The sequence below is a fragment of the Diabrotica virgifera genome, chromosome 2 (genome assembly GCF_917563875.1).
Source record: "Diabrotica virgifera virgifera chromosome 2, PGI_DIABVI_V3a".
In the NCBI taxonomy this organism is placed as follows: domain Eukaryota; kingdom Metazoa; phylum Arthropoda; class Insecta; order Coleoptera; family Chrysomelidae; genus Diabrotica; species Diabrotica virgifera.
This window is the reverse complement of record NC_065444.1, coordinates 261,476,964-261,491,437: the sequence shown is the minus strand read 5'-3', so window position 1 is coordinate 261,491,437 and position 14,474 is coordinate 261,476,964. Positions and strand designations below refer to the sequence as shown.

Genomic DNA, 14,474 nt, shown 5'->3' with positions numbered 1-14,474 from the left:
ATATAGCAAATTCTCATTATTTTTTAATGCATAATCACCCCCCTCGACTTAATATTCTTTCTGGTTTGGCAATAGTTCTAATGATCTTATTTTAAACGTTTTAAAGTACTAATATATTTTATCTCCAAAACTCACTCACTGCTTCAAACAGTCACAACAAATGTACATAAGAATCTCATGAAAAAAAAAAAGAATATCAGTAAACAAACCGCCGACCCAAGCAAAAAGCTGGGTACCTCAGTAAAAATGTTGGGGATTTTAAAGCTTCCACCTCGGCACCGTGCACGCCAATGACGGAGACTACAGTGTGAAAAAAATGCTTGTAGCCAACGCCGCCAGGCCCGAACTGGCCGTCGTCAGGGCCGGACTGCCCCTCAACCGACCCACGATCATCGGCAGGCCCGACTTCTACGTGCGCTACGGCTCCAAGGAAAAGGAGGCCGTGGCCTCTTTCGACTTCCTGGACGAGTTGAGCACCACCAGCAGCTCGTTGAGCTGTTCAGTCGAAGAGACTCTAGACGAAGACGTCGACGAGGCTGCGCCAAATGAAGAGTGCGTGATCCAGTGTAAAAATAGCGAGGTTTAGATATTTACATTGAGTTTTGGAGAACTGTACCTTTCTTTCCAATAAATCAATCAATATTTGATTTATTATTTCATTTTTATTTAATTTTATATTATTTTTTTTATTTCAAATTTTACAATAGATCAGATTTTTTGACTATATATTATTTTTGAAATAAACACGTTAGTTTTATTCTGTGTACTCGAAATTTTGATAATACTGAAGGTGTAATGTATTTCGATAATAAAGACAAAGGACAAATTAGAGCTAAATAATAAATGGGAACAATCTTCTTCTTCTTGTTGTGCAAATGTCTCCTTTAGTGGAGGTTAGAGACTACATTGGCAAATCTGTCTATGTCCAATGCGGCTCTAAACAAAGATGTTGAATCAAGGCAGGTCCAGTCTCTGATATTTCTAAGCCATGAAATCTGGCGCCTACCGGGACCCCGTTTTTCTTCAATCCTACCCTGGATGATCAGTTGCACGAGGCGGTACTTTTCGTTTCTCAATATGTGTCCCAGGGTAGCTAACTTTTCTAACTTTGATGAAATTTAACAGCTCTCTATCTGTACCTATTCTCCTCAGGTCATGTTCGTTATTGGTGTAGGTTGTCCAAGGTATTTTCAAGATTCTGAGTCCAAAGTCTTCTAACTTATTCATCAGCCTTATGTTGAGTGTCAAGGTCTCTGTTCCATACAAAAGTATTGACCATACATAGCAATGCAGAAAACGACATCTAAGGCTGATATTAATCCTACTGTTACAAAATAAGCTTTTCATTTTGATAAAGTCTTGTCGGACTACCTCTATTCTCGCTCTTACTTCTTGTTTACAATCAAGTTGATTGTTGAACCAGCAACCAAGATATTTGTATTGGTTTCCATATTTAAGCTGTTGGTGGTTCACATATATTGGAAGGGGCAAATTTTTGTTCCTTGACATTTTCATAACTTTGGTTTTCGCAGTATTGATCTTCATCCCCTTTCACAACTCTCAGTAACCCTATTTAACAGTATCTGGAGACTATATGGTCCAAATCAGTCATTATTAAAGCAGTGTCATCTGCATATCGGATGTTATTTGCTTTTTGACCGTTTATCCTGATTCCTTCTGAAGAGTGCGATAAAGCGTTCGCAAATATTCCCTCAGAGTAGACGTTAAACAGTATCGGTGATAGCACGCAACCCTGTCAGACACCTCGCTGTATTTCAATTGGCCTTGACGTATGTTATCTCATACTAAGTGAAAATAAATACAAAAATTTGCAGAAAAGAAGCTACAGTTCTCTAAAACTTCCTATTTATTAAATTTGTACTTTATCGAACGAACTGATAATAGAATTATTACTATATGAAAGTGTTTGATAACATACTGAATTAAAATTTTGTTTCATTTGCAAACGCTTGCCAAAATCAATCTCATATATTATATATGTGTACATAATATCGTTTACTGTATTAAATACTTGAAGTATACTCGTTTTATTTCCTGTACTGAATGTAAATTTTTATGAGTGTAGTATTACTTATTTATTATTATTTTTTACTATGTAAAATCAACGTATGAAATTGAAAATGCAGAAGATATCTATTTTGGTATCATTATCTCTTTTGCGTCAAATTATCTTTATTTGCATCATTCATTGGTTATCTATTTAGCGTATTCTAAACTTCAATCAATTATACATCCATAAGTCATCATCATCATTGGCTCTACAACTCATGGTGGATCTTGACCTGTTCTAGAATTAGCTTCCATTCCTTCCTATTCTTTGCCTTGGTTTTCCAGTTTCGAAATCTATGAGTAGAAGTCTTTAATATGCAACTACCCGTCAACAACATGTATAATTTTCAAAGTTCTATGTATCACGGACCTACCTTTTTCATGTCACTTCCAACTTAATGCGTTAGAGAGAATTCGATAAACTATGACGCACTGAAGGAAGGATTTGGTTTGAACTATACGTCAGCTTCATAAACATTATAACAATGCACTATTTTTTTACAAACTTTTCCCGAAAATTATACTGTTACATATTTATTTAAAAATATATATTTTCTGTGTTCGTTAAGAGGAAAATTACTAATAGTCCACAATACATCGTCCTTTTTGGAAGATGATTACAAAAATCTTAGTGTCTTAACTGCTTCGTTTGAGCGAGTCTACCACTTTCTGAAAAATTTTAGAGTGCAGGTTGGACGCGTTTTGGCGTCCCGCGTCATTAACATATTTACTTTGCCCGACTAACGAAACGCGGCTGTAAATTTGTCGGACAAGAAAGCCACAATATTTATTAATTAAATATAAGTACAGTTGAACCTCGTTAACTCGGATTAATCGGGACCGCGGCCGATCCGAGTTATCGAAAAAAATCCGGGTTAGCCAGAGAAAATGGTAAAAATTAATAAAATACGGTATACTTACAGATATACTCCGTTATAATTGAAATAACATGAAATATATGCACAGTACACATCTAAATTACGTATCAATTACGCCTTTATCAGTTCTACCTAATGCTTCTAGTTTCTTTTCAATTGTCACTACTACATTTTTACGTTTTTTTTTTCCATTACGTAGACAAAAAACACGCAAACACACAAAATCTGAATAGATTTACGAACGATTACAGAACAGAAGCGAACAATACGACTGTACTACACACAATACGGTCTCAATCGCAACGATGTTATGTTATTTAATAACAGTGAAGACTAAGACCATTGTTTAAAAAATAATTTTTTTAATAGTCTTTTAGTCTTTTTTAAACAATGCTAAGACAGTTTGAAATAAATAAAGGATACTATAGGTGCCTGCTGTTTCCGATAACATGAAGTGTCGTGTGCCATTTTCAGTCAGTTTTACAGCCATATCTCTCAAATATTATATTATATACATTTTTATTGTTGAAATGTTTGTCTGATATAAATCGGTCCGGGTCAGCCGGACTTCAGGAATATCGGGGGCCGACTTATCGGGGTTCCACTGTACCTACTTTAAATTGAAAATTAAGAGTTTTGTAATAACAATACTACCCAGTTAGAGTGACATCTTACGGGTGTCGGACTCTACGATTTTGTTATTATAAAACTGTTAGTTTTCAATGTAAGATTTATATTTAATTAATAAAGATTGTCGATCTCTTGTCCGACGAATTTACAGCCGCGTTTCGTTAGTCCGACAACGTAAATATGTTAATGACACGGAACGCGGAAACGCGTCCAACCTGCACTCTAAAATATTTCAGAAAATGGTAGACTCGCTCAAACGAAGCAGTTAAGACCATTTTTAAGACTTTTGTAATCAATTATTTTCCAAAAAAGGACGATGTATTGTGGACTATAATTTCATACGTTGATTAAATCGATACAAATACGCCCAATGTTATTACCGTCAAGATCCTAAGGGATCTAAGAAAAGCGTCCTCTCCTACAGGGTGTTCAAGAGACAAAGATGACGCCTCTAGAACGTTTTTTTCATCTGCAACTTGAATATATTTATTCATATATAGGTATACGTTAAATGTATCTCCTAATAAATGTACTTACTAAATATTACTAACTTAAAAACACAAAGATGTACATTTCTTATTGAAAATTTAAGTTTATTTAATAAATATATCAAACATACAAAGTGTTTTTGTGTTAATTTCCTTTTCTTTAGGTGTTAAGTTCAAGAGATCATTTTTGTTAGGACCCCTGTATATTGCGTAATATTACAAGAAGCGCTTGTTGCCATTTTTAGTCCAGTTTTTTATATAAGACATCAATCATCAGTATCAAGTAAATATTGAAAAGACACTGCACACATCTTATGAAGAATGCAATGTGACGCAAATGCAATAAAATTTACATGAATAAATTCATCTCGAAATTATAATCATTTCATGTCATTGCGTTAACTCTAAATTTTGATTAATAACAGCGTAAATTGTAATTAAAATTTATGGAAAGCACATTTTTGAAGTCCATAAAACTGTCATATTAATAAATACTAGTAGTCTAGTCGTTATTGAAAACAGCTTAACCCAGCGTGAGCTAAGCCAATTAGAGAAACTATACTGCCTTAATACCTGCAGATATGAGATAATTGTCTTAATACCTGCAGAAAGATTTATGAACTGCCGATTCACTAGAATTCACTAGATTCATTTTTTCACTCTTAGAAGAATCCTAGAAGAAGAATCATTGACGATTTAGAACTAGAAGGTGTAGACAGCTTCATATACCTATACTCTCTGTTGATTAAAGATAACATTATCAGCTAAGAAATTGAAAAAAAAAATAGTGCTTATCAATAAGTGTTACTATGGCAGAGAAGACAGATGATCTCAAAACCATTCAGAAAAAATAAAGTGGCTGTCTATAGGGCTTTTCATTCACAGTCATTTGTTTCGAGCGTCTGTCATGTGTCACATAATATTAATATATCTACGCCATACGTCTTGGTTTGTACATTGTTATATACCAATAACGTATGACGTACTTACTTACTTACTTACTTACTTACTAGCCAACGCCCACCCTTGGCATGTTAGCCATTTGGCGGCGCGCTGACCAGTATAGACGAGCCGTTTCTCGTAGGCGATCTTCATCCTCCTCGGGTGGGTCTGTTATCAGGGCTGGGCACTCTGGGAGGTTAGCAGCATCCATCTGGGGCTGATTACATAGTGGACAGTTGTCATTTTCACGGACGCCGATGCGATGTAGATGGGAGGCCAGGTAGTCATGCCCCGTAGTTGTTCTGAACGCGGCTACACTGATGGGTCTCGGCAAGTTGTGAGGGATTGGTGACTCTATTAGGTGGGCCCAAGATTTTCCAGCACCGGCTTGTATTTGCTGGTCTTTTATCTTCGCTTTGATTACTCTTTTAATGGTGGACTTTGCTGATGTGTACGACTGGAAGCTAGGGGGCTGTGGAAGAGTAGTGCCTTCTTTTGCAAGTTCATCCGCCGCTTCATTACCTTCAACACCGACATGACTAGGGATCCATTGTAAAGTAATCAGCCACCCTCTTTCCAGCAAGTTCGATAGTTGGACGCGGCAAGATATTGTTTGGGCACAGTCGGTATATCGATTTGTCGACAGGGCGAGGATTGCGGCTTGGCAGTCGATGAAGAAGGCAACTTTTTGGGGGTATTGGAGATTCTCGAGACTTTTAGCGGCTTCGTGTATAGCAGCAATTTCGCCATCATAGTTGGTGAGAGGGGCACCCACAGCTATGGAGCATTTGGAGAACGTTGAGACATATCCTGCTCCTGTTCTTCCCGAGTCCGGCATCGAGGAGCCATCGCAGTAGATGTGGAGCCACTCATGCGCTGGGTAATTGGTGTGTATCGTCTCTAGGGCGGCTTTCCTTAGGACAATGTCTGACGATAAGTGCTTCGGGTTGTTATGGTTTTCAAGACGCAATTCTGTGTTTGGTAGACAGCGGGCGAGTGTAGTTTGCGCTGGGAAGGGGGCGGCTTTCGACAGGTCAATGTGGTATTTTTCCATGATTTGATTTGCTACTGTAAGCGGAGTGGTTTGTGTTTTAAGACGTGAGGCTGCTTGTCTATATTCGTCCCATTTTTGTGGAAGTATTCGTCTTTGCCTTTCCCAGAAGGTTAACGCGTGTTGCTCTCTGCGGCATTGTATTGGTTCAATACCGGTCTGGGCTTCCATTGATGTAATCGGTGTTGATTTTGGAGCACCGGTGATGACGCGAAGGGCAGTGTTCTGGGCGACTTCAAGCTTGGAGGTGGTGTTTGTACTCGCAGTTATTGTAGCTTCACTCCCATATTCTAGTATCGGCCGGACATAGGTTTTGTATGTTGCTACCAAGACATCTTGCGTGGCGCCCCATTTTGTTGCTGTGAGACGTTTGAGCAGTCGATATCTCTTTGTGGCTTTCTCTGCAATGTCGTCGATTTGAGGTTTCCACGTCATTTTCTTATCTATGTACACCCCCAGGTATTTTGTTACATCCTCTCTTTCCAGGTCGACTCCTTTGTATGTCAGCTTGACAGCAGTCTGCTTTGTTGAAAGGGTAAGTACTTGATATACGGTTTTGGTTGTACTGACAGTTAGGCAGTTTTTATCCGCCCATTTTTCTAGATTTTTGAGAGCCTGGTTCATTACTCCCTCGAGCGCTTTCAGACTGCTACTTGATGCCCATATTAGGAGGTCATCGGCATACAGGAGGGCATCAACACCAGGTGTCTTTCTAATCATTGCGAGCACATCGTTTATCATTAGGTTGAACAATTGACAGCTGATGACAGCTCCTTGTGGCAGCCCTTGTCTTTGTAGTCTGAATTTTGAACAATGGTTGTGAAATTTGACTCTCTGATACCTTTCACCGAGAAAAGATTTTATCCAATTGAACAGTTTACCGTCAATTCCAGACTTCGCTATCTTGTGTAACAGCAAACCTCTCCATACTGTGTCGTATGCAGCTTTGAGGTCTACTAGCACTGCAACTGTTGACATCTTACGGTGGAAAGCATCCTTGACTTTTTGAGCAAACTCGACTACATGGTCCATGGTGTTCCTGTGTTTCCTGAAGCCAGCTTGTGCGTCGTCAATCAGTTCAAGATGGGTTATGGCTCGGTTCAGTCTGTCCAGAACCATTTTTTCGGCTACTTTGCATAAGGAGCTTGTGAGGGATATTGGCCGGTAGCTATCAGTCAGGCTCGGGTCTTTTTGTTTCTTTAGGGTGGGTATGACCTCGCTCTTCCTCCATTGACTTGGGACTCTTGAATTCCATGTTAGGTTAATCAAGTTCAGAATGGTGTTTTTGGCTGCGGCTCCCAGATATTTAAGCATTTCCGGGTACAACTCGTCTACGTATGACGTAGATATATTAATATTATGTGACACATGACAGAAGCTCGAAACAAAGGACAATCGATGAGAAGCCCTATAAAACACTTGACCAAGAACGGCTTAGATATTTAGACATTTCGAGCGAAAAATCCTAAAAATATATGGAGGAATAAAAGAACAAGATTTGTGGCGCAGGCGTTGCAACTTTGAGTTGCAAGGAGTTTTGGGGAACCTGACGTTGTAAACTTCATTAAGTAAGTATCCTCAGTAAGTATAAAACTTACTTTTTATATACATAAGTACCTAGTTTTAAACTCGCTTGTGTGATAGGTTTGTGTCATATATTGAGCTCTACCAAAGAACACCGCACACATCTTATGGAAAATATAATGTCACTCAAATAAAATAAAATTTACAGGAATAGATGCGTCTTAAAATTACAATCATTTCTGAATTTCGATTAATAAAGACGTAAATTGATAGAAATAAATCTAAAATCAGTATAAAAGTATGTATAATTTGGTCAGTCGTACAAAAGTATATAGTTCCTCTAATCGGCTTAGCTCACGCTGGGTTAAGCTTTTCCAATAACGACTAGACTAATGGTACCTATGAATGACAGTTTTATGGACTTCAAAAATGTGATTTCGTAAACTATGTAAACTAAAATTACAATTTACGCCATTATTATAAAAAATAAAACTTGGAGTTGGTGCAATGATATGAAATGATTGTAATTTCGAGAATAATCTATTCAAGGAAATCATATTATATTTGAGTGACATTATATTTTTCATAAGATGTGGGCGGTGTCTTTTAAAAAATTTAAAATGATAGTGACATCTATCATTGCTTTTTGTAATTTGAATTCATTTAAATCTAAAATATATGATTCAACAGCCAGTAGATAATAACCCACTTGTTTTATAGTGATTTTGTTTATCTTGCACTCTAAGCAATGTTTGCATTTCAAGGAAAACTATTAAAAATGGTAACAAAGTCGATAAATATCGTTAAATAATTTTGCCAAATACAATAACACAATGATTTAGTTAGTGTCCAACACACTGTACCAAAATAATCGCAGCCGAACATCATTTTCTACCTTAAAATTTGACAGTTTTCTGCCAATATGTTTCCATCATTTTAGTTTGAAGATAACAGAAGGTCTCTACATCAACCAAACCCCTGTAGAAAGGGTAACGCACTTTGCACCATAACACCATAATTAATGAAGAATGGACCAACAACCAGTAGATACGAGTGCGTAGCGGAAAAGCCAGATCTACCTTTAACATCACTAAGTTAAAATTAAGAAAAGCACAAGGGAAAGATGGAATAAAACTGAGACACTCAAAGAAATGGAAGAGGTAGGCACTAAAGTACTGTTAGAATTTGCAATGAAATGTCCGGAATACAGGAATGTGGCCAAATGACTTGTATAAACTGGGCTAAAATGCTAGCGAGGAAAAGACCCAGAGGAAGATCTCTGGCACGATGGTCGGACCAAATAAAAGGCATGACTGGTTACTTATTCTCCGAAGCAAAACAACAATCATAGGAAATAGATAATTGGACAGAAATAGTCAAACAAATTACATGATTCCACTTACGAAGGAGAAAACATAGAGGAGGATGAAAAGTAGTCAATAACTTATCTATGTCTAAAAGTTAATCATTTGACAGAATTTAGTTGTTTAATAAATCTATTCTAAAAAAATTGAAGAAAAATCTTCTGTGTAAAAGGTATATTTATTTAAAACCCCAACAAAGGGCTACATTAAAATACAGAACGTTTTCGCTCTAAAGAGAGCATCATCAGTGTTCTAAGCAAGCTTTACATGCTAAGCCACCAAAAATACATGGGTTAAAACCCTTAAAACGCCGACCAAAAGTCTTACATTGGCGTGTTATATATTGGACCTTGACGATGGGTGAAATTTAAACAAGATATACCTCAAAGCATCATATGACTATACCACGTGTATGTGGGTGGTTGAGTTGATTTCTCTGTCTTCACAAAGAGAAAGGTAATAGCCAACCGCCAGGGTTTAATATATAACACGCCAATGTAAGACTTTTGGTCGGCGTTTTAAGGGTTTTAACCCATGTATTTTTGGTGGCTTAGCATGTAGAGCTTACTTAAAACACTGATTTATGCTCTCTTTAGAGCGAAAACGTTCTGTTTTTTAATGTAGCCCTTTGTTGGGGTTTTAAATAAATATACCTTTTACACAGAAGATTTTTCTTCAATTTTTGTAATTAATGGTATACAGCCAGTTACAAAAAATTTTTCCTTGTGGATTTTAAATCTATTCTCCTCTTTGCTTATTTTCTAGGCTTGTATTTTTTTGGTATAATTGTATTGGTCAATGTAATACATGTACAGAAGTAAACATTTTGGTAAAATTATAAGGGAAATATATGCTTATTTTGTCAAAAAACTGTCATTATAGGATTATGTTGTTCTATTTGTTTCGTGTGTGTATATGTGTACATTTTCAAAATCCCAGTATAACAAACTTTGTAAATTATTTATTTAAAATTGATCAGACAAATAACGTTTCTTTAGAATTAGATCGAGCTTAGTGAATAAGACTGTACATATAAGTAACATATTTTTTTCGGCAACTGTGTCAGTGGAGCAGTACCTATTTATCTCTTGTACGAATAATATTTATATGCCTATTCGTATTGTCTATGTAACATTTTAGTCTTTGCTTGTTTTTAATTAAATCATTTCAAAAGTAATACATTATCACTCTTATACAGTGATGATTGCAATAATAACCGAAAAAATAACGTAAAAGACGGAAACCATATTAAGTTGTGAGTTAAAAAGAAATGAAACTAGTAGAGGAGGGAAATTTAGCGATAGAAACCTATAAATTTATATACATAATATACCGATATCGTTCTCGATCTTGCGCGGCATATAACAATTAATTTATATGCTGATAAGCCAGAAGCCAGTCCATTGGCGAAGGTGTCAGAGCCATGAATATATTTCTTCGTACCAATTTCTCTTTTTCTGCCTATTTTTTCGTTGAGTATTTACTGCAGTGTCCAGTATCTACTACATCTCATTACACGCCCCACATATTTAAATTTCCAACCTATAGAGAATTGTCTCTGTCTCTAGATAGATGTCGCTATTGCGTCCGTACGCATTTAGGTAATATTTTTTAGGTATTCGACAGCTTGGATTCAGTTCGCTTCGGGTATTAACCTACTTTATTTAAGACTTCTCTGTTTGAAATGCGCTGAACCCATAATATTTGAGCATTCTACGATATGACCACATCTCGAAGGCTTCTAATTTGTTCATGATATTAACCTTAGGAACCTATAGATACAAGTAGTGGATACTAAGCATTCTGATATTTAATAGAGTCATGGATGAAGTCATAAATAGCGTCAACAAAGGAAAAGGATACAGAATGAAGAACAGTGAAATTAAAATAAATCTCTGTTAGCAGACGATGCCACATTGATGTCCCAAAATAAAGAAAGCCTTCAAAAGACTAGTTCACAGATATAACAGAAGAGCAAAGAATTTAACAACGATTACAACTCATAAAACCAGAATAATAGTAATCAGTAAAAAACCAACAATATGTAAACTAGAAGTCGATGGAGTTACATTGGGCGAGTAATGGAAATACAGTGCCTAGAGATTGTACTGAGAGATCAAGTACAAAGAGCAAATAGATTACGTCAACGTAAATATACACGTTGACATTGAGATGAAATCAAGAATCAACAAAGCTACGTACGCATTAAAAACAAGACCCGACACAACCAAAACACAGGGAGTGCTGGAACAATAGAAATGGGAATACAGAGAAAAATTACAGCCAACCCACTCAGAGACGGAAGTAGTGACGAGATCCGAACATAATGTTGTTCTGAAGCTATTTCCTTGTGGCATTTTTATGATTAATTATTTATATGGGAAATAAGCCACAATTAAAATGAAAAAAATAATTTTATTAACGTTTCGACGCCCAAATCGGGTGCCGTTGTCAAAATACAAAATATTACTAAAATAAACTAAAGTGTTGTTGCTAAGCAAAAAAATTCTTCTAATAATTTATTTAATCTCACTCATTTATATTGGCAATTCAGACATATATTATACATTTTAAAGTAGAAGACTTTAAAATGATATTGCCAATATTTATGAGTTGCGTTCCTGGGACGACTTACTGAAAGATAGTTCATTCGATTACATGAAATTAACCCCAACTCAAGAATATCCGTCATAAAAAATTATAGCATGTGATATGTCTTTAAAAAGACAACCAAATGCAACGATAGTAAAATTCTCGCGTTAGAGACTTCATAGTAAATCACAAGGGAAAACCAGGAAAAACCCTGTGATACTATCCCGACATCGTAAGTATTTGGTCTTACATTAATTTACTCTCAAAAAATAATACCAAATTCTGACTTGTAACATGTTTAAATTATAAATAATATTAATAATACTAGATATATAAGTAATACTAAAATATAAAATATGTACTAGCTCGATATTATTGACTTACTAATCTTGGTATTTTCTTTCTATTGACTTCCTCTTTCAGTATGGGTAACCACATCCTACTGCATTCTACCGAGGAATTTGCGACACAATTGGTTTCATTTAGCATAATTAGAGCCGCTTCTTTGATTTTTCTCTTTTTACTATCTGATTCTTTCAGGACTATACTTGAATCTCTCCACTGAACTCTATGTTCATTATCCCATGCGTGTTGACATATTTGAGATCTCTAAAATAAACGTTAATAAAATTATTTTTTTCATTTTAATTGTGGCTTATTTCCCATATAAATAATTAATCCGAACATAATGTAATGTACAAAGTTTAAACAAGTGAAAACTTAATAAAAACAAAGAATGGAATAATCAGATCAGTAGAATGGTGGACATAAGAGTCGTTAAAATAGCAAGGGACAAACTACCAAATGGTAGAAGAAGTATATAGAGTCAACAATCCGACAATGAACAAGCAAAATTGCTTCTATAAAGAAAGAAGAAGAAATGGTAAAAGTTGGGGACTACACTTAGATAATAACCGATCTTGACTGGAACTAATAGGAGGAAGGCTTTCTTTTAGCTTTATAGTTAAATGTTTGGGAGTAATTTCTACAAGGGCGTTGATGTTAAGGAAATTATAAATAGGGTGCTAAGCAGAGCTAGATTCCTACATCCACTTGCAGTAAAACTAAGCAGAACATACCTAAAAAGTGTAAAAACTTTCTTCCATACTTATAAAAGCGTTCATTTGGCCTCTCATCCTTTACAAATACAGACCAACAATGCTAATCCATCTTATATAGTCCTCTAGGTTTGTATACAGTGCGTCCATAAAGTAACGCATAAATTCATTATTTCGTAAACCGGCGACTTTAAGAAGAAATCCCAAAACAGGTCGATTTTTATTTTTAATTTCCGATTTCTTGGCATATATATCATACTAGTGACGTCATCCATTTGGGCGTGATGACGTAATCGATGTTTTTTTTAAATGAGAATAGGGTTCATGTGATAGCTCATTTGAAAGGGTATTTAATTCTCTATTCACTAATGTAAACATTAACATAATTATTTATACAGGGTGCTCAATAAACATTTTTTTATTAAAATAATTGAGACAAAAAGAAGAATGTATGTAATTTATTTAATTCAAAATGCGTTTTACTACTGTCAAAAAACAAAAAAAAATTGACAAATAAACATTGATTTTCGCTTGAACGAAATGTTCAAACTGGCAAGAGGCAGGTGGGTGGCAGCTTTAACATTGAATTTAAGCGAAAAACAATATTTATTTGTCAAATAAACATGTTTTTCCTGTTTTCTGACAACATTAAAACGTATTTTGAATTAGATAAATTACATACATTCTTCTTTATGTCTCAATTATTGTAATTTAAAAAAATATTTTTTTGAACACCTTGTATAAATAATTATGTTAATGTTTATATTAGGGAATAAAGAATTGAATACCCTTTCAAATGAGCTATCACATGACCCCTATTCTCATTTAAAAAAATCATTGATTACGTCATCACGCCCAGATGGATGACGCCACTAGTATGATATACAGAGTGTTTTATGTATGGAAACACTCAATTATCTCGGAAACGGCTTGCACGATTTTTATAGATTTTGGCGGGTGAGGGTTTTCTGAGGCGTCCGATATTATAGTGGCAATTACACTGTTGTCAGATTTTCCGTTTTTCTGGAAATCTAATGAACTTTCTTATTTCGAATGGAACACGCTGTATATTTTTTGCGTTTTGAAGTCCCAAAGAAATACTGACTATTTTTCATGTTATATTCCCTATACCTAAATGCCAGAATTTCGGAGTTATTGCTACCTTTATTTTAAAAAACAATTTTAAACAAATTATAAAAATAGATTTTTCCGTTTAGGTAAATATTACTTTAGGTTCTTAGATTTAGATTACTTTGGATCATTGGGAACAAAAAAGATCTTTTGTAATTTTTCTATAAAATCAATCGTTTCCGAGTTATAAACACTTTAAAACTGAAAAAAATCGAATAATGACGATTTTCAAGGTTCAAAAACACAAATAAAAAATATAATTTTAGAAATTATGAAGTACCTAAATTCTAGCTCTATCCTTTTTCTAGGAGCTGGTCATAAGAGTTTTTGGTACGTTTTATTCTAAAACATCGCTTTTTAATTTGTTAATAAAGCGCATATGAGAGGACGTCGATCGGGCTGTATTAACAAATAAAAAAAATATTTTAATATAAAACAACGTCAAATTACTTATCCATATCTGGTAAAATAGGTTTTGAACTTGAATTTGGGTACTACGCAGTGTTAAAACTAATAATTTTTATTTGCATTTTTGAACCTTGAAAATCGTCATTATTCGATTTTTTTCAGTTTCAAATTGTTTATAACTCGGAAACCATTAATTTTATAGAAAAATTACAAAATATCTTTTTTGTTAACAATGATCCAAATAATCTAATATAATATTTACCCTAGCGGAAAAAATTGATTTTTATGATTTGTTTAAAAAATTTTTTTAAATAAATGTAGCAATAACTCCGAAATTA

General features: G+C 35.0%; 1 protein-coding gene across 6 annotated transcripts in view; it reads left to right on the top strand.

Annotated features, from left to right (window-relative positions):
* LOC126880604 (uncharacterized) overlaps nt 1-4,200 on the top strand; it is a 605,043-nt gene extending 600,843 nt beyond the window's left edge. For 5 of the 6 annotated variants that reach the window (XM_050644584.1, XM_050644586.1, XM_050644585.1 and 2 more), the window contains one exon: nt 327-4,200. In XM_050644584.1, coding sequence (XP_050500541.1) covers nt 327-586 — 260 coding nt within the window. In that variant the 3' untranslated portion in view covers nt 587-4,200. Of the gene's footprint in view, nt 1-264 lie in introns of all 6 variants that reach the window. The other variant, XM_050644590.1, reaches the window with a different exon arrangement.
* Nucleotides 4,201-14,474: the final 10,274 nt, after the last annotated feature.